The sequence below is a fragment of the Purpureocillium takamizusanense genome, chromosome 1, assembly GCF_022605165.1.
Source record: "Purpureocillium takamizusanense chromosome 1, complete sequence".
Taxonomy (NCBI): domain Eukaryota; kingdom Fungi; phylum Ascomycota; class Sordariomycetes; order Hypocreales; family Ophiocordycipitaceae; genus Purpureocillium; species Purpureocillium takamizusanense.
This window is the reverse complement of record NC_063068.1, coordinates 5720078-5747774: the sequence shown is the minus strand read 5'-3', so window position 1 is coordinate 5747774 and position 27697 is coordinate 5720078. Positions and strand designations below refer to the sequence as shown.

Sequence of the window (27697 nt, the reverse complement as noted above, 5' to 3'; positions counted from 1 at the left end):
ATTGAATCGCCGAGCGTCGAGGTGACCGGAGCAGCAGGCGCGAAGGAAGGGGTCGTCGGACGATGTGGAATCGCGTTCCGCAGCCGTGGTTGGCGGACCGGTCGTCCAGCTCGCCTCGTTGCCTGGATAAGAACGATAGCAGTACGATGTCGGTTATTGTTGTGCGCGCTTTCAGGTATGTCTGCAATATATGTATGCGCCGCATAGCGGCGTCCGTTCAATCCCCCCGTCGTCCGTAAGCCGATGCTACGACGTTGGCTGCTCGAGAGACGACTCTTGTGGTACGTGGACTTTCGTCGCACCGAGCAGCGTCGAGGCGCTGGAGATGTGTGTGTGTGAGGTGTGTGCGCCTCATTACTAGCTGACCAGGTCCGGCTACTTTGACGAGGCGCGCCTCCCGCCCCCAACCAGGTGTCGCTACGTAGTACGTAGTACGTCATTGGCGGGCAGCGAGTCGCGAGCCAGCAGGAGCAACAATGGCCACACGATCTGCTTCCGTATCTGGCGCATCTGTCCGCCCGCTTACCAACGTAATTACTTTACTTCCCGTCCGCCGCCGCGCCCTGAGGACGAGGAGACCGAGGCAACATGGCACGCAGCTTGCAGGAGGAGGCCAGAAAAGGATGCGGGCAGGCGGATGGGCAGCTCGTCAAATTTATGCCCGCCACAGAAACCACAGGAGCGGGTTGCAACTGCCGTGTGCCAAATTAATTGCCCAGAAAACCAAGCATCTACATAAAGCAGAGCAGAGCAGGGCAGGGCAGAGCAGAGTGCTGCGCCTGCGCCTGCGCCTGCTCCTGCGCCTGCAACACTACCTCAGCCTCACGCTGGACTGTGACGGCAGGTGCGTCCGGAGCATCGGGCATCTGAGACAGCAAGGGCGTCGTAACGCGCGATAAAAAATGCCCTCCGCTGGTACTTTCCACAGGACAGGACAGGACAGGACAGGACAGGACAGGTAGGCACTGCCTTCTTGCCTTGCCTACCACCACCGCCGCCTCCGCCGCCGCCTAGGATCCGTCCGCCCCCTCCGTGGATGGACGGCCGCCTGTGCACGGGCGAAGAAAACGGACGGATGGGCTGACGGCTTGTGCAACTCTTTGGCGGCTGTGATGACGATTCGCGACCGCACTGTTCAGGCCGGTACACCACACAGACAGCACTGCGTGTGTTGAAGAACGACCCGCCCTTTGGCCATTTCATCGCCTTATACTTCGTACACGCTGTAACATAGGTACCTATTCACACTCAAAGTGCGGATTACCTACCTCCCTCCCTTCCAAGGGATCGCCCACCCATCCCCATCCTGTCAGTAGTGCCGGGTTCCAGCTTCAATGCAATAAAAGTAGCAGCGGCCGATGGGCCCTTCCCGCTCATCATCAGCGATACGCCGCCTGCGGTGCGGTGCGGTGCGGTGCGGTGCGGTGCGGTGCGGCCCTGCGCCTCCATCAAAAGAGTATTACCTTTGCCGTTTCGAGCTTGAACCACCCCATGATTGACGCCGCACCTCTTCCTACGAGCCCTGCGCCCTCGGCCGGCCACGTCGTGGAGGCCGCCTGTCCGCCAGAACGAGCCCCATTGAGAAATGAAAGCCCCCCCGGGCCGGCGGCAATCCAAACAGCTTCGCCCCCCTCCTCTCCCCTCCCCAGCTGGAGCATTGCGGATCGCGTCCCCTTTTTTCTTTTCCCACTGCTCCACCTGGAGCCGGCGACGCCAGGGGGGGCAGGGCAAATGCATGTCTTGAGTCTCATACACACCGTCCCATATCGTCGTGGCCCGTATAAGACTGTGGGGAGGGGGCTCCTAACCTCCTTCCCTCCTCCCCTTCCGCTCCCGCTGCCCAACTGCCGCCGCTGCTCAGGGTTCAATGTTGGTTCGTGATAATACTAGTGCCCGCTACCCGGATCGTCGCCTCCTCCCCCTCCCCCTCCCTCTCTTCCTCTCTCGTCTTCACAATACAACGTGCTATTCCTCCTCCGCCAACTCTTCCCCGAATCGCACAAGCGCCGGCGCCCACGAGCAGCGACGCGGCGATCCATCCACACTGGACACACCAGAGCCGCTTTGAAACCTTACCTTAGTGTCCGCACGCACCGACTCGAGCTTCGTCATCATCACGCGCCAGCCGCCCCTTGCCCTCAGACCACCCGGGCCGGGCACCCTCTCCATCTGCGTCGCGGCCAGCCAGAAACCTTTAGCAAGGGTAGGTACTTTAGGCTCGCGTCGCCCACGCCCCGACTCGACTCGACTCGACTCGACTCGACTCGCCTCGCTCTCTGCCCGACGCGAATGTCCACATACCACAAAATGGCCCACTCAGGGTCGTCTTCGCTGGGACGACATTTCTCAATGCGCCTCCTGGCCTCGTATGCCCTCGACTGGATCATACTCGTTGTCATCGTCGTTGTCGCTGGCTTCCTCGGACGCATCACCCCCAACCGGCGGCCATTTGCTCTGGACGACCCCGACATCTCGTGAGTCCTCCACCCCATGATTGCGTCATGTATGTATGTATGCGTGCATGCGCTGACAAGCCACTCTGCTGCACAGATTCCCCTTCACCGAAAAAGAAACCGTTCCGACCTGGCTGCTCGTGGTCCTCTGCGCCCTCGTGCCCGTCGTCGTCATCTTCATCGTCTCCATCCTGCTTATCCCCGGCGGCACCGTGCCTAAGAACACGCCACAGAGCCTCATCTGGAAGCGCAAGCTATGGGAGCTCCACGTCGGCTGGCTCGGCCTACTCATGGCTGTCGGCTCGGCCTTCTTCTTCATCTCCGGCATCAAGAACATGTGTGGCAAGCCCCGTCCCGACCTGCTCTCGCGCTGCCAGCCCGACCTTTCCAACCTGGACCAGTATCGCGTTGGCGGCTTCAAGGGCCAACCGACGGCCAATCTTCTCTACTCTGGCGACATTTGCAAGCAGCCAGACAAGCACAAGCTCGACGACGGCTTCCGTAGCTACCCAAGTGGCCACTCTGCTGCTTCGGCGGCCGGCCTCATCTATCTCTCTCTCTTCCTCGCCAGCAAGTTCTCCGTCACAATACCATTCGTCGTTCCCAACTGGGGCTCCTTTACCGATGCCTCCATGCACGTCGCCTTCCCTTCCCGGCACCAGTCCCAGGGCGGCGCCTACGAGCCCTCTCGGTCAAGAAACGGTGGGCCAAACTTCTCGGCACCCTCGTCGCCCGTCAAGACAAGCACAGGCGGTCGCAACGCGCAGCACAACGCCAAGCTCCAATCCCTCCGCCGACAGGCCGCCGCGCCACCAGTCATCCTCCTTGCCATCACCCTGGTACCCTTTTGTCTCGCCATCTTCATCGCGGCTTCTCGCTGGTTCGACTTCCGCCACCACGGCTTCGACATCCTCTTCGGCTTCTTGATTGGCATCATCACGGCCATTTACAGCTTCCGATACTACCACATGCCCATCATGGCCGGCGCCGGCTGGGCCTGGGGCCCCCGCAGCCCCGATAGGGCATTCTGGGCAGGCGTAGGCCGGTTGGGCTACGTCGGCACCAAGGACGACTTCGACAGCCGCGTGGACCGCGCCGACCTGGGAGAGTCGGGCGACGCGGACCCCTACTCTTCCCACGGCCCGGCCGCCATGAGCGGCATGAACTATCGCGCAAATCAGTACGGTGCGGCGCCGGCGCTGCCCGAGCGTCATCCGCAACAGGGTGGTGGGGTTGGCGGCCCGTACGAGAGCGTCGAGATGAACGACATGGGGTACCCGTCACAAACGGTCGGGCGGGGTGTCTGAGGGCCGGCCCTTAGCACACCGCGAGTATTATGTGCCTCTTGTGTATTTATTGCCGACGGTGGGGTTTTGGATCATCATCATCGTCATCATCATCATTGCTCTATCTAGGGAGCGCGCAAAAGGACGCGGGGGTATACCTTGAATAGCTAGCTACCCGCATTGGCTAGTAACTAGTGGCGGCTCGCCATGTATGAGCAACGCAATGACGTTTGGTATTTTACGTGCGTTTATGTGTCCCAGAGATGACTGACTGAACGCCCACGAAATGGTTTACGTGACGATCTCGCCATGGAACGAAGGGTGGGAGCATCTCGGTATGGGTTTTGTGTGTTTGGCTGCAGCAGCCCGAGTGTTTGGTTCGTTTGTTTCATTTCATTAGACAGGGCTTCAACGTTGCGCTGCTGCTATTTAGTCTCTCTCTCTCTCTCTCTCTCGTTCTTTCCCAACGCCGGCCCAACCCCCTTTGTAAAGGCATCCGATTGTCCATCAGATAGATGCATGACAGCAAAAAAAAGAAAAGAGTAAAAAGAGAAGGAGAAAGGGACAAAAGGCACGACCACGGCTTCTTTCTATCTCGCTCCGGCAGTCCGCTCCCCCCGAAAATGACAACAACAACGACAGCAACGACACACTTTCCCCCCACCTGACCGATATCGCACACGGCGAAAGGGACGTCGTCGCTCACAGCTGCTGGGCCTCGGCGGGCGGGGCCGCGGCGACTCTACCACCACCGCCACCGCCGGCGCCGCCTCCCCCGTCGACGCCCTCAAACTCGACATCGACATCGTCGTCGACGTCGTCCTCGTCGTCGTCCTCGGCACCGCTCTCGTTGCGGAAGCCCGTCTCGATCTCGAGGCGGCGGAGGCGGCGGCGCATGTCGTCGCGGCGGGCGTTTTGCCAGCGGACGAGGGCGGCGGCGGCGTGGACCTTGAAGCCGTAGACGCGGGGCACGTAGCGCTCGGCGCTCTTCTGGGGGATGAGGGCCGGGTAGACCTGGAAGATGATGTTGTGGAACGAAGTGCCGAAGTAGGCGCCGTCGATGGAGGCGTGGCGCGATGACTTGGGGTTGTACATGTCCTCGCAGCGCGCGCAGTAGAGTTTGACGGGCTTGACGTTGGGGATGTCGGAGAGGCCCATGGGCAGGAGGGGGTGCGAGTGGCAGTTGACGCGCGGGCACTTGCCGAACTCGGCCTTTTTGTACTTGTCGAGCTGCGAGCGTCACAAAACATTGTCAGCATGGGTTTCATCCTGCTCGTGATCGTTGTGGTCACTCTCCAACCCTTGGTGAGCCCTGCTCGGGACGAGGAGGGGGCGGAAGGGCAAGAAGAGGTGTTCCTCAATCAGAGCACTCCATAGGGAGGGACAGAATTCTGGAGTGAACAAACAAAACCCAAAGACGCAGGAGCCACAAGAACTGAGACAAGAAGATCAAGAAAACAAGAGAGACAGCAACACCTACCATCTTGGTCAGCCCGCGGGTTGTGACAATATAACGCGCGTGCACCAGGCCGTAGAGGTGCCTCGCCGACTTCTCAATCGTCTCGCGCATCTCGTCGTCGCAGTCGAGGTCGAACACGTCCGTCACCAGGTCGAGCGCGTACTGGTAGTACTGCACCTCGGTGTTGAGGCCCGTCAGGTTGAAGCGGTCCGTGATGTAGTCCTCGTCGATCTCGCAAAAGTACTCGTTGCCGCGCGCCGATATGAACTGCGCGCGCCACCCACCCGTCAGTATTGCCGCCGCCCGCTCGGGCGCGGAGATTTGCGCACTCACCCAGTCGCGCCAGTAGCTCGTGTAGTCGCTGTCCGACTCGCTCACGAAGTCGTCCATCATGGCGTCCCTTTCGTCGGGCCACGAGTCTAGGCCGTCGCTTGTTGGGGGGAAGTTAGGAGGGAGAAGAGAAGCTGAGAGGGAGGGCGGAGATTTGGAGGCGGCGCTCTATCGTCGGTGGCACTGTGGAGAGAGAGGGGAGGAGGGGAGGAGGAGAGAAGGAGAAGGAGGAGGAGGGCCGAGCTCGTCAACAAGAAACCATGACAAGCGGGCGTGACGATGAGGATGTGCACGCGAAGCGATGGCAGGAGCGTGGTGGGCGTCGAGCAACGATTGGGCTTTGGTGTTTTTTTGATGCTTCACGGATGGAGGGACTGCCGCAGATGCGGGTGGACGGCGAAGGTGGTGGTGGTGGGGTTGAAGGCAATAACGTGACTAGCGGGCGGCTGCTGGCGCCAGCTGGTTCAATCACATGGATTTTGGGAGCGCCAGCCGCAGCCGCACAGGCAGCGCTTCCGCTTTGGGCAAATTTCATCATCAAGGCACCATCACCATAGTGAACGCACATGCATGCCAACCTTTGCACAGATAAATCTCATTGCCAGTCCGCTCGCTACATTTAATACACTTCGGCTCCCTTGCCAGCTGTCTACAACACATGTCTAAAGCCACTCCAGAGTCTGCCCTCTCTACTGTGGCTGTTCCGCGGAACTCCATGCATGTCCTCCCCGACTCGCCGCCATCGTCCGACCACCCCCCTCACAGCATCCCGGAGCTGTTCAATGGACTGACCGTAGACGCGATGCTGGATGCATCGCTTGCCGAGCGCACGTCCGACTCGGTGTCGTCATCCCCGCTGCCGCGGCGGCGAGTGCGGCCGTTGGCCCCCGTTCGCGACTGCGGAATCTCCAACCGGCTCACCATCTGCTCCTGGTCTCGCCTCAGCACCACGTTTACCATGTCCATGGCCTCCTTGAGCACCTCGCCGGTCTCGTCCATGGCCGCCAAGAACCGCGCGAGTTCCTTGCAAAGCTCCCAATCCCCCTCTTGGATGGCCCGTGACAGGACACGAACCGACTGTTCAGTCGACGACTCCAGCTCCTCGAGGGTGTGTAGAATGATGAGATAGCCGCCAGCCGTCTTCAGAGATCCGCGCTGCAGCGACTCCTCAAAAAGCTCCTGCGGCGGCGGCAGATAGGCGAATAGCGTTTTCCACTGCGACACTTCGGTCTTGCGTGTGCACTGCAGCACGACATCCAGGTAGTCCCCAGACGACGACAGCAGTGACAACACTCGCGGCAAGACAGCGTCCTCGGGTTTGGGCGATGTCTCTGCTTCCTCATCCAGAACGCGGTGGAGCAATATCTCCAACCCATGCGAGAAATACTCTAGGTCTCGATATTGTTCAGCCAGCGTCGTCGCCTCGACCGTTCTATTCTGCCGCAGATAGTAACGCAGCACGTCCGGGAGCACGAGATGTGTCTGAAACAGCGTTAGCAAGTCGCAAGCAATCCGCTGCCGACAGGTAACTTACCCTGATGGCGAAGTGGAAGAAGGAAAAGGTCACATCTCGCCGCTGCACGAGGTCCGACTCAACGCCCAAGATGATGCCCTTTTCCAGCAAGAACGACAGTGGATAAAAGTCCACAGGTATAGACACCGGCGTTGGCAAGTCCTTGCCACCGGCGCTGGTCGCAGCTTCGAGCACTTCCTTCATGCTGGTCCATGCCTTGACCTCGTCGCCATCGAATACCCACAGGGAATCTCGCAGAGCCGCCGGTCGCCGATTCAGTGGTGTGCCGCTCGACGCTCGTGACATGTTCAAAAGCGGCTGATCTCTCATGCTCGCATGGTACTCTACGTTCTGCGCGATGATACGCATGTCATACTTCAGCTGGCCTTCGTCGTTGAGCGAGGGGGTCAGCAGCACCAGCTTCCCATCAACGAGGAAGATGACGGATGCCACGGCCACGTCCTGAGACGGATCCCCGTCTACCAGCTGGCTCTCAGGCAATATCCAGCTTAGCCCGCGGACTCTGGCGGGCGATCGAACGATGCCATGAAAGGCAATCTGTCCAACCTGAACCAGTCGCACCGAGTCTGCCCAAGGTGTAAAGATGAAATGGTAGAGCAGGTTTTCGTACGTGTACACCAGCAGGGAATCGTCCCCAGATGTAGTCACCAGGACGACCGGAGCCGGTATCTGGTGCGTGTACAGCACGTGCGACGAGTCGAGCGCCGTCTCGCGCGAGTAGAGCCGAATCCCGTACGCCTTGTTGCTCTCCACTGCGGCGACGAGAATGTGCTGATACCAACACATGCCTCCCCTCACCTGGAACTCGTTTTCCATCTCCTCGTTGACGAACGTCTTCCAGCGCCCGCTATTGACGCTATAGTGGGCAAGTCCTCTGCGGCCGGCGACGGCAACATAACGGCCATCGGGGGAGATGACGGTCTGGCGTATCGGCCACTGATTCAGCAGATAAGTCGGTGGCACCTTTGCAGTATGCCACAGGAACGGCTCCGCGGAGATGCTCGTCAGGTCAGGCAGGTCGTAGCCTCGGTATACCATGACTGCCGTCGGGGTCTGCAGGACAGTCCTGAATACATTGGCCTCGTTGTAGCAACCGGTGACGGCGCTTTTTGCCATCTCGAGGCCCCACACGGCCTCATGAGGCGGGCCGACGAGTAGCATCTCAGAGCCGCCGCCAATCCACGACGCGCCCGTGACACCCTTGAGCCATTGTTCGCCGTTTCCGTTCGCGATGGACTCATCGACACTGAAGCTGTGGCTCCCGAGTTTGCCGAACATGCTCCAAACCGCCCAGCCCCTTTCGAACCCTGCGAAGAGGCAGTACCCGTCCGGAGAGTAGCTCAGACTTGTAAAGGCACCGGTCGCAGAGCCTGAGACGGGCATTTTCTGGGCGTGAGAATGCGCAATGTTGCCCGCATAATCCTTGACCGAGTAGACTTGAATGGTGCCATCGGCACAGCCCACAGCAATCAGAGAGAACCGCGCGTTTATGACAGCCTTGACAGCGTGGCCGCCGGGGCTCTGCGGGACATGAAAGCAATGCCCCTTGAAAAGGCGCTTCGAATCGGCGTCGTCAGAGTTGTCACCATCGGAACGAGCCTGCTGTCGCTGCACGGCGTAAGCCCGACCGTCGTTGGTGATCCACGTGGCCAAGTTCATGGGCCGGTCGTGTGTCATCTCGATGATGGAGACCTTCTTCTCGACCCAACCCATCCGGCTCATTATTTCGGTGCGGGTCTGACTTCCAGTGCTGTCGGGCGTCCATCGGATGCACTGAACTGCAGCCGGCTTCCTCGTCGCGACCACAAGCTCGTCGTCCAGTGCCAAGGCGCTTTCAATGCCCGCATCGACCTTGATGACCATGCGGAACCGGACACTGACATCGCGCACGCCTGATCCTTCCCCAGGTCCCCACAAGAACTGCTCTGGCCGCAATCCCACCTGGCCGCCGATGAGGCTCTGTTTCCGCCGTTGAACATGGTGATGGTTCGGAAAATGCGGTTTGTACACGCATGACTCGCCGTCGGTTGCTATTGAGTAGGTGATGAGATAGCCCTGGTCGGTTCGAACTACCAAGATGGCCGAATCGGGGCGGAGCAGCAAGTCGACGTTTCTTCCGTACAGCGCGAGAGAGGAGTCGGACCGGACGACGACGGCGAGGACGACGGTGGGCTATAGCAAGTCAGAGAGACGGACACCCGCCTGGGGAGGCATGAGAGAGGGGACCTTTGTCTGCCAGACGGTGATGGAGGTGGCCGTGATGACAGCAAACAAGTGGCCGGCACGGGCAACGCGGAGAGCGAGCACAGGGTCCTTGAGGGGCACCATGTCCGCGCCAGAGACGGCCGAGCCCGCCAAGGCGTTGTTCAAGGGATTGTCATCGTGCTCGACGGATTGGACGGCGGGCGTGGCGGGTGTGATGGGCGTCGGCGGGGGCTGTATCTCGATGTCATCGTGGGCGGCAGTGGACCGCGACGGGGCTTTGGGTGCCGGAGGCGAAGACGAGTCCGAATCGAAAGGGCTGGGGGGGAGTCCATCGTTGGACACAAACAGGTTCAAGCCGGGCGTGCGGCTGCTGCTGGTGGCATAGACGCGAGGCGTGCCGATGGGCCAATACATGGCGGCTACTCGCTTGCGAAATGGTCCCCAAGATGCGCCGCTTTAGTCATCCGCCTCTTGCACGGCGCGGAGACAGAGTGCGGCCTCCGACAGCATTGGCGTCAGTCAATGGCAAGGTCGGAGCCGTGTGGTTGCCGGTACTCGCCGCGACGCCTGGTGTTATCGCCGGAAATTGTGCTGGTTGACTGTTGAGTTGAGGCATTGAGACTTGAGGAGGGTCCTGCGGACTCCTGCCGCATCGGCCAGCCTGTGTGGGGCGTTGGAGCTCCTTCCCCAAGTTTGGAGCTTATCGCTGTATTACATAATCCGACGTGCCCGACTGGCGACGCGGCAGCCGTAGCCAAGAGAGTCGTGTGTCTCAGACGTGCAAAGCAACAGCGCTGAGTGACGGCCACTTATGCAAAAGGCGATAGCAGGGACTCAAGTTGAAGCATCATATGTCGTTGGAGCGCGAGTGTGCTCAGGCATGCTTGGACCTTGAGCTCGCCGCCCCACCGAGGCCTCACCGAGCTTCGGTCGGAGGGACATCAGAGGCAGAGAGAGTAAGTACTACGTTAGTAGCATGTAGGCGGTCTTGCGTGAGACAACTTGTGTTTCGAGATCCGTGCCCGTACGTACATGCCAGCTCGAGGCGAACGTACAAGTACGGGCGGGCATGGCCCTGAGGCGATGGTAGCACGGTGCTTGACGATAATAAGAGGTTCTCCGGATAATGTCCTAATCGAGAGCTAGTGCTTGGGCGGGGCCTCAGCGCCGGCCGGACGTGGGGCCCGCTGATTGTAGTACATGCTGGCTGGGTACAGGCGGCCACCGCAACATTCGCTTGCCGTTGGCGACGCAGAGCATATCCAGAGGGCGCGTGCGAAGAAAACTGTCACAGCCCCTGGAATAGTCCCGTGTGAGTATTGCACGGCAGCTACCATCCAGGCGTCGTCTGGATTCTACCTGCCCACTGAAGGTGCCTAGATGGAGCCGCCCGACGTGGCCGCTCCGGCGTTGAACCCCAGCGCAGGCCGTCATTTGCGGGTCCGTGTCGCCTAGGGCGCGCCCGCCGCCCCCGTTGGTCCTCTGTACGTAAGTGCGGGGCGCCGTCGGGCCTGTCGGCGGTGGCCCCCGGATCTTGTGACCGTGGGTGTCCGGCGGCGCGCATCCAATTGCCCCAAAATGGTTGCTGATAGGCCCCGTCGCGCCTGGCGTCTCCCTCGAGCTGCTGGAATTGGCCTGCTGCTTTCGCGGGGTCGCCCAGTCGTTGCGGCTACGATCGGGGTCCCGCCGGCACCGGGGGGGTGTGGGCGGGCAGGGCAAGATACCTAGGTACTAAGTTAGTAGTAAAGGATCGTAATGTTCTGGCTGCAATCCATCCAGTTTAGGTAGTCATCACGTTAGTGAATACGGAGCATCTTCTGCGCATCCCTATCGCGGTGTGTCTTGTTCCCTGCCCTGACCCCCTCCCCGTCCACTTACAAGATAAGATGCATGTACTTTCCGGATGCGCCTTCCGGATCTCCTTTCCTCGTGGCCCCTCTACGGAGTACCTACCTTTGGCAAGAGCAGGCACACCTACCTAGTACCTACCTTACGACACACGTCAAGCTACCACATGTACCGTCTTCACACCTTTGCCAACTCTAACACCACACACGTCTGATTGATTCTGACTCTCACTCTCTCAACTCCGGACCCAACTCAGCTTCGCCTTCGACTCTATCTGGCACCACGCTGCCTACACAGAGGCCACCTACGCCAGAGAGGTAGCATATATTGCCGTGTTGATGCACGCGCAAGTGTTCTGAAGCTGACAGTGCGGTCATCCTTTAGTCGCCAGTGCTCGCTCGCTCCGCCATGCTGCCGGCCACGCAGGCGGTATGTCTCCGGCATGGCGCTCGTCGCGCCGCCGCGCAGACAGCAGCCTTTTACCACACCCGTCGCATCCACAACAAGTCTCAGGGCCTCTTTAACGCCGAGGCGGCCCCGGTGGCTCGCGATGCACGCCTGGAGAAAGGTCAACGCACCTCGGCCATAGACGACATCCTTGCCCGAAGAGCCAAGGCTGGCAAACTGGTGGCCGGGATTGCTGCCGCGTCAGACAGCGACATGTTTAAAGGCTCGGTAAGCCGCATGCTCAAGACTCTCTTCTCAAACCCGGTGCTGACGGCTCCACTAGCAAGAGGGCAAGCCCAAGGCCAAGCGCTGGGACTGTATGTGACTTGATATATGGCCCCTCGTCCCCGCAGATGCTAATGGATATTGACTGACACTAAAACAGCCCATTTGAGCCATGAGAGCATCGAGAGGAAACCCTGCACCCTCAAGCAGGCCGCCAAGCACCTCAAAAAGCCTGGCCTCATCTCCCTTGGAGGTGGCCTCCCTTCCAGCCAGCTCTTTCCCTTCGCTGAGCTCAGCATGAAAGTGCCGACTGCCCCAAACTTCTCGGAAAAAGAAACCCTGGAGCATGGCAAGACGGTCACCATCGGCAAATACGACGTTCGGGACCGCGACGGCGTCTACGATCTCTCCATTGCTCTCAACTATGGCCAGTCCACCGGATCTGCTCAGATGATTCGCTTTCTCACAGAACATACTGAAATAGTCTGCAAACCCCCCTATGCGGACTGGCGGGTGTGCCAGACCATCGGCAGCACCGGTGCCTTGGAGCAGGCCTTGCGCATGTTTTGCGACAAGGACCGCGGCGACTCCGTCCTCACCGAGGAGTTCAGCTTCTCTACGGCACTGGAAACGATTGTGCCGCTCGGCGTCAAGGTGTTTGGTGCTGCCGTCGATGAACAGGGCCTGGTCCCGGAAGCTATGGATGACCTTCTGAGCAAGTGGGACGCAAAGGCCCGCGGTGCGAAGAAGCCTCATGTGCTTTATACTGTGCCGTCCGGTCAGAACCCCACGGGTGCCACACAGGGCGCAGAGAGGAGACAGGCCATATATCGCGTTTGCCAAAAACACGACATCTTCATCATTGAGGACGAGCCTTACTACTTTCTCCAAATGCAACCCTACAGAGGACGTGATCAGCCGGATGTGCCGCCACCCAAGAACGTCGAAGAATTTGTCGCTTCGCTGATTCCTTCTCTGGTCAGCATCGACATTGATGGCCGCGTCATGCGCATGGACTCGTTGTCCAAGGTCTTGGTTCCTGGCTCTCGCATGGGCTGGGTGGTCGCATCCGAGCAGATCATCGAGCGGTACCAGCGTCACGCCGAGGTTGCCAGCCAGGGCCCCGCCGGCTTCTCCCAGGTTATCGTGTACAAGCTGCTCGACGAGACGTGGGGACACGAGGGCTACCTGCGGTGGCTGATGAACCTGCGTCTCGAGTACACGAAGAAGCGCAATGCCCTCTTGGCCGCCTGCGAAGATAACCTCCCACGCGATATTGTCAGCTGGGTTCCGCCTGCCGCGGGCATGTTTGTAAGCAATGACTGAGTCTTGCCCCTTTTCTTGCCATCCTGGGCCAAGCAGCTAAAAGAACAATGTTACAGATGTGGCTCAAAGTCGACTATTCGCAGCACCCCCAGGCCAGCACACGATCCGTGGAGGAGATTGAGGAGGAGATTTTTAACTCCTGCATCGACAGCGGTGTGCTAGTCGCGAGGGGCTCATGGTTCCTGGCCGAGAAGGACAAGCCTCTGCCGGGGCTCTATTTCCGCACAACATATGCCATGGCGACACCCGACGCCATGAACGAGGCAATCAAGAGATTTGGCAAGGCCGTGCGGGACAGTTTTGGGAAGCAATGAGCGGCTCGCTTGTGTGTTGAGCAGCAAGCGGAGAGTAGTGGGAGGGTAGGGTGGCTGTGGCATAAGGCTCGGTAATCATCAATGGCAGGATCATTCCACGTATCGCAGGTACAAGGCGCGGGTTGGGACTCATTTGTATCTTCATTAGGATGTGAAATGGGAAGTGGCGTAGCCAGGAGAACCGATTCGTCACATCACCTGCCATAGTGTACTGTACATTGTAACCGCGATTCCGTAGATCAAAGAAAGGAAACAAACAAGCCAGCGAGGGCTACGCCTTTTCGGCCTGGAAAAAGGCGACATGGACGCCCTGGCCAGGAGACAGCACAATGTCCGACTTGAGCATGGGCGACCCGCCGTCAATGGCCTGCATGTGGCTCTCCACGTGGCTGAAGCGCTGGAACATGCGGACGAGGACGTAGCTCATCTCGGTCAGGGCAAACTGCTGGCCGATGCAGATGCGCGGGCCGGCGTTGAAGGGGATGTACTCGTGGGGCTTGGGGTGCCAGTGCGCCCAGCGCTCGGGGCTGAAGACGCCGGGGTCGGCGAAGGTGTCCGAGACGGGCGGGTAGAGGTCCGGGCGGCGCTGCATGACGAGCGTGGAGTAGGCGATGGGGGTGTCCTTGAGGACGGGCAGGGGTTCAGAGCCGTCGGGGCCGCCGCCACGCGGCAGGGTCGTGTCCTTGAGGGCGAGGCGGACGTTGTACGGCACCGCTGGGTAGAGGCGGAGGATCTCGTTGAGGACGGCCTTGAGGTACGACATGTTCTTGAGGTGTTCGTACGTCGGGGGTTTGTCCGGCCCGACCGTGTCGAGAATCTCGTTTCGCAGCTTGGCGAGCGCTTCAGGGTGGCGCGAGAGTTCGTAGAGAGCCCACGAGAGGGAACCAGCGGTGGTGTCGCGGCCGGCGAGGAGGACGGCGATGACCTGGTCGCGAATGACCTTGGGATCGCGGGTGAAGCGGGCCAGCTCGTGCAGGAAAGTGTAGCTCTTGTCTGACTTGGTCTTGTCGAACTCGCTGGGTGCGAGACGGAGAGTTCGCTCGATGAACTTGTGGATGAAGGCGTTGATGACGCGGAGGCAAGCTCGATAGGTCCACTTGGGGACGAGGTAGCGGAGCCTGTTGGTGCGCGTGATGATGTTCTGGATGCGCTGCACCTCGTTGAAGGCTTCGGCAAACTCTTGTCTCGGGGTGCTTCGTTTGGGTGGGGTCAGTATCGCGGTCATTTAGGCGGCACGGGGAGCCGGCGCTCACCTCAACGACTTGACATCAGTGCCAAGGAGGAAGTCGGTGGCAACATCAAGAGTGTAGCGGTAGAAGAGGTCAGAGATATCCAAGACGCGGCCGTCAGTCTGTGACATGTCGACGACCTGGTTTTCGCCATTGAGCGGGCCGCCGTTGGCCATGGCCTTGAAGAGCGTCTCCATGTGGGACTCGAAGCACTCGAGGTCGCTGACGCGGTCCCTCGTGAACTGCGGGCGGATCAGCTGGCGGCTGTTGTGCCATTGGGAGCCGTCGGTAGTGAAGATGCTGTCACCGAGGAACTCCTTCCACTCCTCGTGAAAAGGCTTGCCCTTGCCAAAGTCGCCGAACTGGGTAGCAAGCATGGCCTTGATAATCTCGGGGTCTGCCGTGAAGATGATGCGCTGGCCTACGAGGCGGGCCTCGCGGGTCCATCCTTTGGTCCCCTTGAAGAAGTCGTCGCGCCAGAGCTCTAGATTCTTTTGGGCTATGGTGGCGCGGATGCCCTTGGCCATGAAGTCGAGCCCTACTCAATGTTAGCTCTGTAGTACGTACTGGCGGCGTGAGAAACAAAGGGCCACCAGGAGAGACTCACCCCAGGGCATGTAGGACGTCATAGCCGGCCCATGATTCCCCAGACGCCTGATGCTGCGGTGCTCGTTGACGCGGGCGACAACGGTCCAGAGAACGTATGCGCATATGAGGAAGAGGGAGACGGATCTGACGGAGGCATGCTCCAAAAGTGTTTCAACGAGACCCATGGCGGGCAGTGGGTCGGCTGGGTCCTATCCAATATCGCGGGGAGACGTGAGAAGAGTCACAAACGCAGTCAACCAGGGCTCGCGTGAGTGTAGTAGGTATACGTCGTACGTGGGTATCCTAAGAACAAATTGCGTCTCACGTCGTAGGCGTCGACGAGGTAGAGGAGATCCGTCACAATGCTGGGCGGGAGCATTGGTGTGGGGTTAGAGACAAGTCGTCAGGCTAGGGAAGCATCCAGCGAAAAGCAGGGGCTGCTATAAGTATGTGCAATATGCGTTGCGATCGTGGATTGGGGACTCGAGCCCGGGGAAAGGTAGGGTAGGGGGCACTGCCACTAGTAGTTCTTGTTCGTACTAGTATGTTACCTTAGTGCTACTGCTACGTCCGCATGTGTAGCGGTGCGGCCGTGCGCGTGTCAATCCTGGCGGAGCGGAAGGAGGGAGGGGCGAGCCGGCAAAGCAGGCAGGAACTGACCGCATTGACAGAACCTTGAAGATACTACGTAAGGTACCACGTACGCACCTACCAGTACAGGTACCACGGTCCATGGGGGTGCCATGGTGCGTAACGTTAGTACTACTATGTACCTAGGTAGGTACGGGGAGACCTGGCGTCACCGTATACTGCACTCGATCGAAACCGTCGAGAGGCAAGTGCGCCCTGGCGCTCATCACAAATGGCGCCTGCGCGCCGTCGAATGCCATAGGTACGTCATATTTGGCACCTTGAAGGGTGCGGCGGTTCGCAACCTCTCAGAAGCGTGAGAGTCCAGGCAGGCTTGGAGGCCACGGCGCCAGAGATGATGGACAGCTCATCGTTGGCCAAGCATTCACAAGCCAGAAATCTTCAAACATACCTACGCAACCGTCGCCCCGCGTCACAGCCCCAGCCGACCCCAGCCGGGCCAGCCCAGCCCTCCTTCAGCCTCAAGTCCGCCCGCCGCGCCGGGGAGGGGCAGATGGGAAGGGTGTGAGACTGGAATGGCGGGTAGAGTGGGCCAGCCTGCCAGCTTCGATGGATCCATCAGATGCCTAGTTGTCCATGGCTCCAGCGATCTTGCGCCATGAATCTGGGGCCGCCATGTCCCACCGGGACGAGCCCACCTTCGGCGCCGAAAGTCCGTTTGCCCGAGTGTCTGACAGTCGAGCTTTGAAGAGCGCTGGGTAGAGGGCATGGGCAGGAACCCGCATACTACTAGGTACCCATACGAAGTAGGTACATGCTACAGCTGCAGCGGCAATGGCGGCTGCGTCGACTCCGTGTTTTGAGGGTTCTGCTAGCTCAGCGCCATGGCGGCCCTGCTGCGCGCTCCTTCGCAAAGCGTTCGTTCCGTCGGTACTGATGGGGAAGCGTGTCAAATTGCAGACTGACAAACCCCAAGCTAGGGCAGGAGAATTCAGGCTGTCGTCAAAAGTCCGGCCCGTACTTCGTATTTGCGCCCTATCAGTTCATGGCCATTAGCAGGCACACACAAGGCCGACTGTTCTGTTCACATCGGCGCAAATGGTGCAGCGGCCATCGCACCCTTTCCGGCGCTGAAACCCAACCCAGGCCGTGGCGTGGCGCCCATGATGTCGCCGGCTCCACCCACTCGGCCGTGTGTGAGATCGGCGCGGCGGCCAAACTCGACCCTCCGGTCCGTCTTATGTCGCACCGCGTTGGCCCCAATGCCGACATTCGTCACATCCGCCTCCGGGGACCAACGGCCGAGGCTTTGACTCCCGTGACGGGTCCCGCAGCTGCCGCCGTGTCACATCGAAATCACGGAGCCAGTGTCCAATTACCAGAGGCTTTCCCGCTCTTTGTGTGTGGCGGTGTGTTGATCTGTGATCCACGCGTGGCCTTGACTATCACAGTGCTCGCGCGATTGCAGTCACACAAAACTTCGTACCTTGCGTCGGCATGACCAACAGCGGTCGCTATGCAAGACAGCGTGGTTCTAACTACCTGCTTTGCTACTAGTAGTCGAATGTCAACGCAGGTCATGCAGCGGCGCGGCAGGTCTTGCAGATTTGTCGCGGCTGAGGGTTCCGGGCGCATTGTTGTATGTACTGTACATACGTGCTTTGTTGGAGGCAGGATGAGTGGACTCATCCTTTTATTGTTGCAGGGTTGCCCCCATTGATGTGGACGCTTGGATATGCCGTAGAGCAAACCTCTGGCACCATTGAGACGGGCTCGGACGACCAAAGGACGACCTCTGTGAGCGATAGAACGTGAATACGAGTATTTATCGGCAGATAATGAGAAAGCAATCATCGCGTTTCTCAGATGGGATCGTGTGCCATGAGTGCGACGGCTCCGACATTGCAAATATCGTAGTCGGATTGTGCGCTGCCAAGGTGGTTGTTTATTATGCGTGGCTGGCCGGGAGTAAAAAGGGGGGGGGGGGTTCGCGGAGAGCCAATAATAAGTTAGGGGCCGGTGAATAATCCATCCACCTTGCGATTCGCCCGTCTTCGACGGCACGTGACTCCCCTGGTCAAGCCCAAGTTCCAAAGTTCCAACGCAACATTCAACTTCCAGTCAGACGATAGTTCTAGATGCGACTGGGTAACCAATGAAAGCTTTGTCATTATTAACGAGAGGTACAATGATCTACTGTCAAAGGGGTCTTAGTAGCCATGCCTGATGCCAGTAGAATCACAGCCTGGCCATTGTTCTGCACTGGTCGAACGGGCGTGAGCATCACGTGACTCGGTTGGGACCCAGTTCTTCTGGCTTCTTTGCCTTCCGCGCAGTCAAGGCTTTCGGCCGTCCATCTTTCTTTGCCGTCACCTCTCGCTCTTCTCGGCCTCGCTATCAACCAGCCGTGAATCTCACAGACCACGGATTCCACCTCTTCACAAGGTCAAGCGACAGTCCTGATAGACCTGCAGTCAGCTTTCTCCTGTCGAGGCAGCCGAGGCCAGCAACGCGTCTCACGCGGGACCTTTATTGACGACCGCGCCTCCAGCGAAGCGCAATCTCCTCATCCCCGGAACGCATCGCATCCGCACCATCGCCAATATGCCCGTCGAAGTTGCCATGAACACGCCGCTGGCGGATGCCCTCAACTCGGCAATTCAGCCCAAGCTGGTCGAGGTTGGTTGGGGCACCGGCGGCACCGACGACTCTGCTCTCGCCGAATACATTATCCTTATGCTCGCCAACGGGAAGACGCAAGATCAGATTGCGACTGAGCTCTCTGGAGAGCTTCTGGGCTTGCCAGCCGACGACCCCGGCGTCCGCGACTTCTCGAAATGGCTCTTTGAGCAAATAGATTCCTTGAACGCGCAAGTGAACGGCGGACGTGCCGCGGGCGGCGACGCCATGGCCGACGCACCCCAGGAAGGCGGGATGTCCGGTGAGATGGACACAGATATGGGCACAAACGACGCTTCTGAGTTGAATGCGTAAGTGGCGAACGACGCATTCTGCCTGTTACTTGGCCTGCCGCTAACAACTCCAAAGTCCTACGGGGCCTCGATCGATGCGCAATGGAAACATGCGCGGTGGACGGGACAAGCGGATGCTGGGCCAGATGAACAGGGCCATGGACCGGACCGGCGACGGGGCCCTGCACCGCACTCGGGGCAACGATCGGATCAACACACATGGCCGTGCCCCTCCCACTGGCCCCCGAACGGGCCCAGGGCGGCTTCCGCGACACAACAACCATCGCGCTGCAAACCTTCAGGCGGGCCTGGCCGCGGGCGGCCCGCAGGCGAACTGGATGATGCCGGGCCAAGCCCCGAATCAAATGGAGCTCATGGCGATTCTCGAGGAACAGAATAAGATGATGTTCCAGCTCTCACAGCAGCTCATGACCGGAGGCCAAGGCGGGCGGGGCGGTGGCTTTGGACAACGCGGGCGGGGCGGCAAGTCGCTCTTCGACAGAGTATCGGACCCGCACCACAAGAACAACAAGTTCCGGAGAAACCAGCACCACCAACAACAACAAGACGCCAACGGAGAGGGTATCAAGACGGAGGAGGGAGCGGAGGGTGAGGATGTCGACATGTCTGGCGGCAAGCGCGAGGCACCGAACCCGGAGGAGACGGTGTGCAAGTACAACCTGCACTGCACAAACAAGGAGTGCAAGTTCGCACACCAGTCGCCAGCCGCGCCGCCCGGCGTGTCGGTGGACGTTACGGATACGTGCAGCTTCGGGGCGGCTTGCAAGAACCGGAAATGCGTGGGGCGGCATCCGTCGCCGGCGGCTCGATTGGCGCACCAGAATGAGCAGGACTGCAAGTTCTTCCCCAACTGCCAGAACCCGCGGTGTCCGTTCCGACATCCGTCGATGCCCATTTGCCGCAACGGACCGGACTGCACGACGGCCAACTGCAAGTTCACGCACGTCAAGACCAAGTGCAAGTTCAATCCCTGCTTGAACCCCAACTGCATGTTCGTGCATGAGGAGGGCCAGCAAGGCGGGTTCCGAGACAAGGTGTGGACAGCCGAGACGGGCCAGGAGCACGTCAGCGAGCGCAAGTTTGTGGACGAGAATGCGCCCGTCGAGCGTGTCAGGCCCGGCGAAGAGCACGAGATGACGACGGACGAGCCGGCACAGGCAGCCGAAGCAGGCGCCATCGCGTAAGGGGGATGAGGACGTGAGCGAACTGGGAGGTCAGCGATGATGGGAGGCCACGGCCTTGAGACGACAAGGGCGTGCACTAAAGTCATGTGTACTATACCAAGGTGTATGTGTAGTTTTGCGTGTTCACGTTACGAGGGAGAGGCATGGCTGGCGTTATTTGGGATATAGGAGACGATCGCGATACGACATCACGGTCTGTGAAACGGGACGCGGCCTAGAGGGTGACGGCTATGATGGAGAATTGGGCTCCAGGAGGGGGAGGCCCGACGAGCGACACGGAAATGCAAAATGTTTTTTCTTCTGTCGCTACAAAGCGGGTTCCACGATGATGATCACAGTGAGCCATTGTTTGACTGTGCATGCATGTTGGAATACACGAAGTGATGGTAGTGGTGCGGTGCAAGCCAGTAAGTAGTTCGGTGAGGGAGAAGGAGGCGAAGGGAGCCTGGAGAGGCGGGTGGAGGAGGATGATGATGACGCGCTTGGGTATTGATTGCAGAGGAGCGAGGGGGAGCTTGGAGTTGGAGTCTCTCTCCCCGGGCGGTTCCTGGACCCACTCATTGTCGACGATGTCTTGTCATGCCAAGCCAGATTGGCACCACCACCATCATCTAACCTCGTCTCGTCGTCCTCCAGCCATGAGCAGCCGCAATTGAAACCACAGCATGGGCCGCGGCAAAGCAGACGAAGCAGCCATTACCGTGCTACGGCTCGCAGCTGCGGGCAGGCGGCCCGGCGCTGCGAGGAGGGCCGTGACGCTCGGCCGTCAGCACCACCACCCACAACCGCGACGCCTAAGCGGCACGACCCTCCTCGGCCGCCGACAGCAGCAGCAGCAGTGTTGCCTCGCATCCGATCGCACAAGGCGCTTGGTACAATCCCTGGGAGCGTCCTCCTCCTGTGTCGAGCGGCGAGCGGGCTTCGCCACCGCAGCTCGCAATGACGAGGGCGGCAAGAGCATCGCTGTCGTCGGCGGCGGCCTCACCGGCCTCACCACGGCCTACTACCTCGCCAAGCAGCTGCCCGCGTCGGCCCGCATCACTCTCTACGAGGGAAGCGACCGTCTGGGCGGCTGGATCCGGACCGACCGCGTCGATGTCGACGTCGACGGCACGCGCGGCACCGTCGGCTTCGAGAGGGGCCCCCGGACGCTGTCGTCGCTGCACCTGAGCACCTGGCGCTTTGACGACCTGGTGCTCTACGATCTGGTACGCATGCCATCGCCCTCCCCCTCCAACCCCTCTCGCAAGTTCAGACATTGTCATTTACGGCGCCCCTTGTTTGCTGACAGAAAGAAACGCGCAGGCCCTCGACCTCGGCCTCAAGATCGAGACGCCGCCCGACAAGCCGCGCTACGTCTTCTACCCGGACCACCTCGTCACGCTGCCCCCCGCCGCCAGCATCGCCGAGTTTGTGCGCGAGCCGCTCTTCCTCGAGTCCTTTTGGGCCGGGCTGGGCTTCCTTCTGCGCCGCTTGACTCGCTCCCGCAGCCGCGCCGTGCCGCTCAAGGACATGTCCATCTCGGAGTGGCTGCGCGACATCAGCATGAGCCGCACCGTGGGCGACAACATCGCCTCCGCCATGGTGCACGGCATCTACGGCGGCGACATCGACCTCCTCAGCGCGCGGAGCGTCTTCGACCGCCTCTACTGGGGCTACTACCTGCCCAACATGGGGCCCGGCGTGCGCCAGATGACGGCCCGCGAGGAGGTGCTCATGAGCTCCTTTGCCCGCGACCCGCAGGTCCGGAGCATGGCCCTCAAGCCCAAGGGCTCGCTGCTGCACTTTGGCGGCGCCGGCATGGAGAGCCTGCCGCTGGCCCTGGCCGACGCGCTCGAGGCGCAGCCCAACGTCGAGATCAGGAAGGGGAGTCCCGTGAGCAGCATCTCGTATGACGAGGGGGCGCACAAGGTCGAGGTATGTCGTCGCACCCGAGACCTTGTTGTCATGCATGCATGCATGCATGCATACATGTATTGTGCGGTTTGATGCTAACAAGGCTCGCGCGGCCGGCCGTCAGATTACTACGGCAAGGGACCAGCAGCAGCAGCAGCAGCAGCAACACACGAGCCCCGTCGCCTTCGACAGGGTCATCTCCACGATATCGTCGCAGGACCTCGCGCGCGTGACGGGCGACAAGCTCCCCATCCTCGCCGACACGCACTCCGTCTCCATCTGGACCGTCAACGTCTGGTACCCGCAGCAGGACCTCAAGCCGCCCGGCTTCGGGTACCTGATCCCGAGGTCGGTGCCGCGCGAGCACAACCCGGAGCGCGCGCTCGGCGTCTTCTTCGACTCGGACGTGGGCGCGGCGACGCGCTCGGACGAGCCCCCCGGCACCAAGCTCTTCGTGCTCCTCGGCGGGCACTACTACGACTCGGGCCCGCCGCCGCCCGAGACCGAGGCCGACGCCATCTCCCAGGCCAAGGCCCTGCTCGAGCGCCACCTCGACATCCCCGCCTCGACGCCGTGCTTCGCCATGGCGCGCTTCGCCAAGGAGTGCATCCCCCAGCACTTTGTCGGCCACCACGACCGCATGATGCAGGCCGACCAGGAGCTGCGCGACGCCTTTGCCGGCCGCCTCGCCGTCGCCGGCGGCTCCTACAGCAAGATTGGCGCCATGGGCGCCCTGCGCGCCGGCTATGACGTCGCCACCCAGACGACGGGGGCGGCGGCGGCGGCGGCGGAGGGGTCTTCGGCGGGCAGCGAGGAGGCCGGCTGGTTCACCACGGGGCTTGAGCACCTCGAGTTCCCGGAGCCGTTTGTCGGCGTCCCCATTGCCAGAATCCCCGTGCGCAGGTTCAAGCAGCTGCAGTGAGCCCCGGCGGTGACCCGAGCTTAGGTATTTACAGCTGCACATCACACCCCCCCCTTCGGATACTAGTCACTGGTCCTGGACAAGAAGAAGGGCGAAAAAAGACTAAAAGGTGGTGGAATGAATGTTGAACCACCGGGCCGGGACATGCATGCATGCATGCATAGCCCTAGCCAGGCAGGGAGTCAAATCAGCCCAAGCATGCATGGGCTTGAGGAAAATGTAACAGTAGAGACATATATAGATACGTAGATGAAGGAGCACTGCCTGCCTGCCTGCCTGCCCTGGGGCGGGACGAAAAACCACCCTCTTGTTCGCCATTGCATTGCGCATGTCATTTGGTGGGTTTGATTGACTCTCTTCGCAGCCCATGAGCAACGTACATACGTCTGTCTGTGCCCCGTCGGGGGCCTCTGTATTTCTGGTATCATCATTATCCTAGACATACACATGCAACCAAATGGCTGTACAAGCCGCTGTGCTGCGCGGGACCTTTCCCGCCATCCCAGATGCGCCGGGCCCCTTTTGCCGCCCCCCCAAAACACCGTGTCCCTGGTTGAGGAAGAGACCCTCTCCTCCCCCCTTGCCTTGCCTCTTCTTGTCTTCCTCCTGTCCTCGGCGCATCACGCGCCCTCTGCAACGTCTCGTCTCCGTCGCTTCGTCCGCGCTCTAGTCGAGGACCACAACGTCCCGCCGCTGCCCGCCTTCCTTCTTGATCTTGGCGCCGTCTGCCCCTGAGCTCGCCGCTTGTTGCGCGGCGGCGGCCCTGATGGCTTCGTCCACGGCGTCGAGCATCCCTGCGACGCCACCCGAGGGCCTGCCCGCGGCGCCCGTCGTGAGGCCGAGCCAACCCTGTCCGCGCGATGACCACACGGACCTGAGCGCCTTGGTGAATACGTCTTCAGGCGATGCTTTGGCGGCCGAGTCGGATTGCGAGACGTGCCACCATGCCTCCCCTTGCCTGGGCTTCAGCCGCACTTCGAGTGTGACGCCCTTCTGGGCCTCCTTATTGCCCGCATCAGGCGACGGCATCGTGTACGCGATGCTCATCCACGCAATCGACTTCATCGAGACCTCGACCCGTCCGCGCTTCTCCTCGGCCAGGTTCTCCCACCGGGACTGCATGTCATCGATGGCCTTGAAAGCGGGGAGCGAGGCAGGTAGCCACGCCATCAGGGCGCCGATGCCGCCGTCCGTGTTGACAAGCTTGCGCATGAGGTCGACAACCCGGAGGTGGGGGTTGCCATCCTCTATCTTGATGTCGATATCATCCTTGGAGAGATCCAGCCCCACTCGCCATCGCCGAGGCGGCGTCGCCGGAGCCTCGGGCTGTCCATCCCCACCGCTCTCTGCCGCTGCGGGAGGGAGTTCGCTGTAGCTGAAGCCCACGTACTTGAGCGTGACCGACTCGCGGGTGATCGCTCTGCTCGCCTTTCCGAGGGCTTGAAAGAAATTGATGAACCGATCGATGGCCTTGATGCGGGTCTTGATGGTGTCCAGTACTGGCTCACCCACGGGGCGGCGAAGGCGCAGCGAAAACTCGCCCCGGAGAAAGTTGTATGATACGTCGTGATTCACCAGGTTGCGGAGAGCTTCAAGCTGCGACGGTCTCCGCACTCTGATGACCGCTTCGGATTCGCACATGAGCACGCCCGCTGCTGTGTCGCCCTCTTTCGTTTCTTCCACGGGCCGACGCATGGAGTGGATGCCTCTGAAGTTGATTGTTATCATGTTCTCGGCCCACGCTTGCTTCGATTGCAGCGTTGCGCCCGCGTATTTCTGCATAAGAAAAGACAGCGCCGCGCCCTCGACACCAGAGTCGCTGCCAGAAGAGCTGCTTCTTGACCCGTCCTGATGCGTGTCGGATACCATGGCGGGAAACAAGGCCGACAGCGAGATCTTGATGCAAGGCACCCTCACTTGGTGAGGAAGCGACACTTCTGCGCCGGCGCCCGACTTGCTCTTAATCCTGTGCCGGTGCAGCTCGCGCATGTCGATAGACTGTGTCATGATACCTGTCGCGAACAGAGCCAAGTGGTTCCAGAACTCCTCCCCGCGGTCTGGGTAGCCCTTGTCGAGCGCAAGCCTGGCCTTGAATTTGACCGGCCGGTTCGTCTCGTCCCGGTTCCTGAGCGGCTTGTTAGCATGCAGGCCTTTGCTAGCAGTCGAAAGGGGCTCTTCTAACGTTTCCAATAGCCACCACTCGTCGCCGCCGAGACCAAGGAACACTCCCACAAACCAACTCGGCCCCCAGCCATCTTTCTGCAGCCAGATCGTGCGGGTCCACTCGCGCAGCTTGGTAACCGACTTCATCTCCTCGACCGTAAGAGGGGGCTTGCGCGTGAACCAGGCCATGGAGCTCCCTCTCCTGCTAAGGTCGTTCTCCATGATCGCGCACCGAACGTTTTCGAGGCAAGTCACGCCGTCCTCTGCTGGGTTCTTGCCACTGTTTAATTGATGCTCGTATTGCACCGTGAACTTCGAGTGAGGCTTGACGGCGAATGCCCCAGTTGTTGGCTCCACAAGCAGAGACACCCTATTGTCGTTCCCAATTTGAGTCGCCAGGTACGATGCCGCTGGGTCGCTTGTCGACACATCTAGGACCATGCTCGCCTCACGATTTTTAAAGCGGGCAGCAGACAATAGCTTGTCGTGAGTGCTGGTCAAAATGAACTCGATGTGGCGGCCAACAATGTTGAAGAGGAGTGACTCGGCCGACAGATGCTGCAGATTCATGTCGATTTCGACCTCTTTGACTTCCTTGTTGTCGCGATACCACCTGGCGGAGAGGAAACTCGAAGATTTAGGGTCAGGCTTGCCATCCGCCTCGCGTCCGCTGTTGATCGCGATCAAGACCCAGCTTTTGGTGCCGGTAATAGAAGTGCGCGGCGTCCAATACTGAATGGCCAGCGATCGATTGAGGGGCTCAACCGTCAACGTCCCCGTCCAGGCGCCTCTGCTGAGGAGGAGAGCCTGTCGCTTCAGTTCGTTGATCTTGCATGTGAGTACAAATTCGTGCAGAAAGTTATAGCAGCCTGCCAGGCCGTCCTTGCTCAGGGCATCGTTGACGCAGCCCTCGAGATATGCGCGCAGCGAGTCGGACAGTGCCGACGCTGAGGGGGTGAATGCATATCTGAAGTCTATGAACCAGAACTGCTTCTCAAAGTCTTCGTCCGCAATGGTGAGGTCGACCTCGAATTCGCCGTCTACTTTGAACGTTACACGTCCTGAGCCAATCTCGTAGTTTCGGAAGGCGTAGGGGATTTTGTCGTAGTCTTCGAGGTTCAGTCGGAGGGAAAGGAGGGTGTTGAGATCGTTGATCCACTTGAACTCTTCGGCCGGAGTCAGGGGTGGCAGGTCGAGATAGCCAAGCTTCAAAGTACGTCAGCGTCGCGGCGCGAATGTTCCACAAGGGGAGGGCTCACATCGGGTATCCACGGCGCAGAGCCAGTGGACAGGACCTGCAAGGCAGTCTTGAGGTCTGGACTGGGCATCCGCGCAAAGGTCAAGTCTCGCTTTAGGTTGACAACGTTGTCCAGCGTGGCGTCGTACAAAATCCTCTGCTGGTCAATGTGAAACTTGAGGTCGATGAGCTTGCTAACGGCGCCTGCTTTTCTGCTCCATTCTGCGATGACGAGGGCCTTGAGCCACTTTCCGTGCAAGTCCTGCGCAAAGCTCGCGAGGGTTGCCTTCTTGCGCAGGTTATCATTGGAGTTGTCGTCGGGGCCGCTCGAGTTGTATGTGGCGTTTCCGTTGACCGCTGCGCCCGGTACCGGCATCTTGGCCAGCTCTGCAACCTTTTCCTGGAGCGAGTTGTGTGACACCTGAGCCAGCCGGGTGAGGAGGAGTGACAGCGGAACGAAGCCCTGGGTAATGTGGACAATCTCATCGGGGAGATCATTCATCCTTGGCGGTTGATGGGCTAACGGCGCAGCCGTGCCGATGGCATCGCCGCCGTTGACAACGTCATGATGGCTGGCAGCTGCGGGAGCCTTTCCCTTCTCCGGCGCAACTTGCTCATAGCCAGTGGCGCCGTTCCCGTTGACTCCGTTGATGGCGAGGTCCCTGTCGTGGTCGGTGCGCATGCCATTTTGGCCGGCGGGCTCCATGGTGAGGACGCCGGGCATCTACTCCGAAGGGAGAGTCGGCGCGCGCCTGCCCCCAACGCGAGTCGACCAGCGGTCAGCGGCCCCAAGGAGCAACAGGCGCGAGGCTGAAGAAATGCGCTGGAGATGTGGGCACTGGAACCGGCATGGACGCAGCTTGTGCGGGCGTCTCAGAGGCTGAGCCTAACGGTGCTCGACCACACGGCTCGTCCACACCATAGCACGCAGGCAGGGCGCGCGCGAGATGCCCATGCAAGCCGGGCAAGCGGCTGATCGCGGCCGGCGCGCTGCCTCCGCTGGTGATGGGCACGCGCGATTGAGCGCACGACGGGTCGTGGTTCGGAGCGGGGGGCAACGAGGCGGAGAGTGTCGCAGGGTCCCCAGGGAAGCAGGGTGAACGGGGAACCGAGGGCGTCTCGGGGCCACGCGACGCGGCGGGACGGCGGAGCAGGTTGTCGCTCTCGACAATGGTAAACGAATGACACCGATCGCCTTATATTTCGATGCTAAAGAGATGCTTTGCGTGTTCCGCGGGCGCGTCGCGGTAGGGAGGTCGGGTGGAGGTGCAAATGTAAGGTGGCAGCTGGCTGGTGGTGGTGGTGGTGATGAGAAAGACGGCGGGCGGCTTCAAAGATCCGCCTCGCCTTCCTTCCTCTGGGTTTGTTGCAGCGGAGCCGAGCTGCGAGCGACAAGCGCTCGGGTCATGTGAGGCTGGGCATGCACGGGCCAATTGGGCCGTGTGGCTGCGCTGCTTATGTAATGCT

General features: G+C 60.3%; 8 protein-coding genes across 10 annotated transcripts; 4 read left to right on the top strand and 4 right to left on the bottom strand.

The window, feature by feature from the left end:
* Positions 1-1755: 1755 nt before the first annotated feature.
* JDV02_001740 (uncharacterized protein) lies at positions 1756-4178 on the top strand. Its single transcript, XM_047982694.1, has 2 exons — positions 1756-2474; positions 2551-4178. The coding sequence occupies exons 1-2, from the start codon at positions 2290-2292 to the stop codon at positions 3758-3760; spliced, it is 1395 nt and encodes a 464-aa protein (XP_047838660.1). The 5' UTR covers positions 1756-2289; the 3' UTR covers positions 3761-4178.
* RIC1_3 (WD40 repeat protein) lies at positions 4173-5918 on the bottom strand. The gene is made up of 2 exons (XM_047982693.1): positions 5220-5918; positions 4173-4969 (listed from the first exon to the last, which is right to left on the bottom strand). The coding sequence occupies exons 1-2, from the start codon at positions 5589-5591 to the stop codon at positions 4442-4444; spliced, it is 900 nt and encodes a 299-aa protein (XP_047838659.1). The 5' UTR covers positions 5592-5918; the 3' UTR covers positions 4173-4441.
* A 189-nt stretch (positions 5919-6107) lies between these two features.
* On the bottom strand, positions 6108-9864 carry RIC1_1 (WD40 repeat protein). 2 transcript variants are annotated; one of them, XM_047982691.1, is made up of 3 exons: positions 9289-9864; positions 7063-9234; positions 6108-7010 (listed from the first exon to the last, which is right to left on the bottom strand). In XM_047982691.1, the coding sequence occupies exons 1-3, from the start codon at positions 9679-9681 to the stop codon at positions 6288-6290; spliced, it is 3288 nt and encodes a 1095-aa protein (XP_047838657.1). In that variant the 5' UTR covers positions 9682-9864; the 3' UTR covers positions 6108-6287. The 2 variants fall into 2 exon arrangements, with proteins under 2 accessions (XP_047838657.1, XP_047838658.1); XM_047982692.1 differs by having other exon boundaries at positions 7063-9864.
* A 1307-nt stretch (positions 9865-11171) lies between these two features.
* ARO8_1 (Aromatic/aminoadipate aminotransferase 1) lies at positions 11172-13611 on the top strand. Its single transcript, XM_047982690.1, has 6 exons — positions 11172-11283; positions 11372-11432; positions 11500-11790; positions 11846-11879; positions 11948-13098; positions 13170-13611. The coding sequence occupies exons 3-6, from the start codon at positions 11524-11526 to the stop codon at positions 13425-13427; spliced, it is 1710 nt and encodes a 569-aa protein (XP_047838656.1). The 5' UTR covers positions 11172-11283; positions 11372-11432; positions 11500-11523; the 3' UTR covers positions 13428-13611.
* Positions 13608-16232, bottom strand: JDV02_001736 (uncharacterized protein). The gene is made up of 3 exons (XM_047982689.1): positions 15264-16232; positions 14681-15194; positions 13608-14620 (listed from the first exon to the last, which is right to left on the bottom strand). Exons 1-3 carry the CDS (start codon positions 15427-15429, stop codon positions 13699-13701), a joined length of 1602 nt encoding a protein of 533 aa, XP_047838655.1. The 5' UTR covers positions 15430-16232; the 3' UTR covers positions 13608-13698.
* Positions 16233-17980: 1748 nt separating this feature from the next.
* Positions 17981-20314, top strand: JDV02_001735 (uncharacterized protein). 2 transcript variants are annotated; one of them, XM_047982687.1, is made up of 2 exons: positions 17981-18825; positions 18884-20314. In XM_047982687.1, the coding sequence occupies exons 1-2, from the start codon at positions 18440-18442 to the stop codon at positions 20010-20012; spliced, it is 1515 nt and encodes a 504-aa protein (XP_047838653.1). In that variant the 5' UTR covers positions 17981-18439; the 3' UTR covers positions 20013-20314. The 2 variants fall into 2 exon arrangements, with proteins under 2 accessions (XP_047838653.1, XP_047838654.1); XM_047982688.1 differs by having other exon boundaries at positions 17981-20314.
* Positions 20315-20598: 284 nt separating this feature from the next.
* On the top strand, positions 20599-23134 carry HEM14 (oxygen-dependent protoporphyrinogen oxidase). Its single transcript, XM_047982686.1, has 3 exons — positions 20599-21220; positions 21318-21929; positions 22033-23134. The coding sequence occupies exons 1-3, from the start codon at positions 20678-20680 to the stop codon at positions 22828-22830; spliced, it is 1953 nt and encodes a 650-aa protein (XP_047838652.1). The 5' UTR covers positions 20599-20677; the 3' UTR covers positions 22831-23134.
* Positions 23135-23182: 48 nt separating this feature from the next.
* Positions 23183-27553, bottom strand: RGR1 (mediator complex subunit). The gene is made up of 3 exons (XM_047982685.1): positions 26253-27553; positions 25013-26199; positions 23183-24955 (listed from the first exon to the last, which is right to left on the bottom strand). Exons 1-3 carry the CDS (start codon positions 26952-26954, stop codon positions 23497-23499), a joined length of 3348 nt encoding a protein of 1115 aa, XP_047838651.1. The 5' UTR covers positions 26955-27553; the 3' UTR covers positions 23183-23496.
* Positions 27554-27697: the final 144 nt, after the last annotated feature.

Excerpts from the sequence above, each read along its gene's own strand:
- JDV02_001740 (XM_047982694.1), top strand. The coding sequence starts at position 2,290 with ATGTCCACATACCACAAAATGGCCCACTCAGGGTCGTCTTCGCTGGGA. Across the intron at positions 2,475-2,550 it reads CTGGACGACCCCGACATCTC|ATTCCCCTTCACCGAAAAAG; the intron begins GTGAGTCCTCCA and ends TCTGCTGCACAG.
- RIC1_3 (XM_047982693.1), bottom strand. The coding sequence starts at position 5,591 with ATGATGGACGACTTCGTGAGCGAGTCGGACAGCGACTACACGAGCTAC. Across the intron at positions 4,970-5,219 it reads CCCGCGGGCTGACCAAGATG|CTCGACAAGTACAAAAAGGC; the intron begins GTAGGTGTTGCT and ends TGACGCTCGCAG.
- RIC1_1 (XM_047982691.1), bottom strand. The coding sequence starts at position 9,681 with ATGTATTGGCCCATCGGCACGCCTCGCGTCTATGCCACCAGCAGCAGC. Across the intron at positions 9,235-9,288 it reads TCACCGTCTGGCAGACAAAG|CCCACCGTCGTCCTCGCCGT; the intron begins GTCCCCTCTCTC and ends GACTTGCTATAG. Across the intron at positions 7,011-7,062 it reads TCTTCCACTTCGCCATCAGG|ACACATCTCGTGCTCCCGGA; the intron begins GTAAGTTACCTG and ends ACGCTGTTTCAG.
- ARO8_1 (XM_047982690.1), top strand. The coding sequence starts at position 11,524 with ATGCTGCCGGCCACGCAGGCGGTATGTCTCCGGCATGGCGCTCGTCGC. Across the intron at positions 11,791-11,845 it reads GCGACATGTTTAAAGGCTCG|CAAGAGGGCAAGCCCAAGGC; the intron begins GTAAGCCGCATG and ends CGGCTCCACTAG. Across the intron at positions 13,099-13,169 it reads CGCCTGCCGCGGGCATGTTT|ATGTGGCTCAAAGTCGACTA; the intron begins GTAAGCAATGAC and ends ACAATGTTACAG.
- JDV02_001736 (XM_047982689.1), bottom strand. The coding sequence starts at position 15,429 with ATGGGTCTCGTTGAAACACTTTTGGAGCATGCCTCCGTCAGATCCGTC. Across the intron at positions 15,195-15,263 it reads GACGTCCTACATGCCCTGGG|GGCTCGACTTCATGGCCAAG; the intron begins GTGAGTCTCTCC and ends AACATTGAGTAG. Across the intron at positions 14,621-14,680 it reads ACTGATGTCAAGTCGTTGAG|CACCCCGAGACAAGAGTTTG; the intron begins GTGAGCGCCGGC and ends ACCCAAACGAAG.
- JDV02_001735 (XM_047982687.1), top strand. The coding sequence starts at position 18,440 with ATGCCCGTCGAAGTTGCCATGAACACGCCGCTGGCGGATGCCCTCAAC. Across the intron at positions 18,826-18,883 it reads GACGCTTCTGAGTTGAATGC|TCCTACGGGGCCTCGATCGA; the intron begins GTAAGTGGCGAA and ends ACAACTCCAAAG.
- HEM14 (XM_047982686.1), top strand. The coding sequence starts at position 20,678 with ATGGGCCGCGGCAAAGCAGACGAAGCAGCCATTACCGTGCTACGGCTC. Across the intron at positions 21,221-21,317 it reads ACCTGGTGCTCTACGATCTG|GCCCTCGACCTCGGCCTCAA; the intron begins GTACGCATGCCA and ends AGAAACGCGCAG. Across the intron at positions 21,930-22,032 it reads AGGGGGCGCACAAGGTCGAG|ATTACTACGGCAAGGGACCA; the intron begins GTATGTCGTCGC and ends GCCGGCCGTCAG.
- RGR1 (XM_047982685.1), bottom strand. The coding sequence starts at position 26,954 with ATGCCCGGCGTCCTCACCATGGAGCCCGCCGGCCAAAATGGCATGCGC. Across the intron at positions 26,200-26,252 it reads CTGCGCCGTGGATACCCGAT|CTTGGCTATCTCGACCTGCC; the intron begins GTGAGCCCTCCC and ends CGTACTTTGAAG. Across the intron at positions 24,956-25,012 it reads GAGTGGTGGCTATTGGAAAC|GAACCGGGACGAGACGAACC; the intron begins GTTAGAAGAGCC and ends CAAGCCGCTCAG.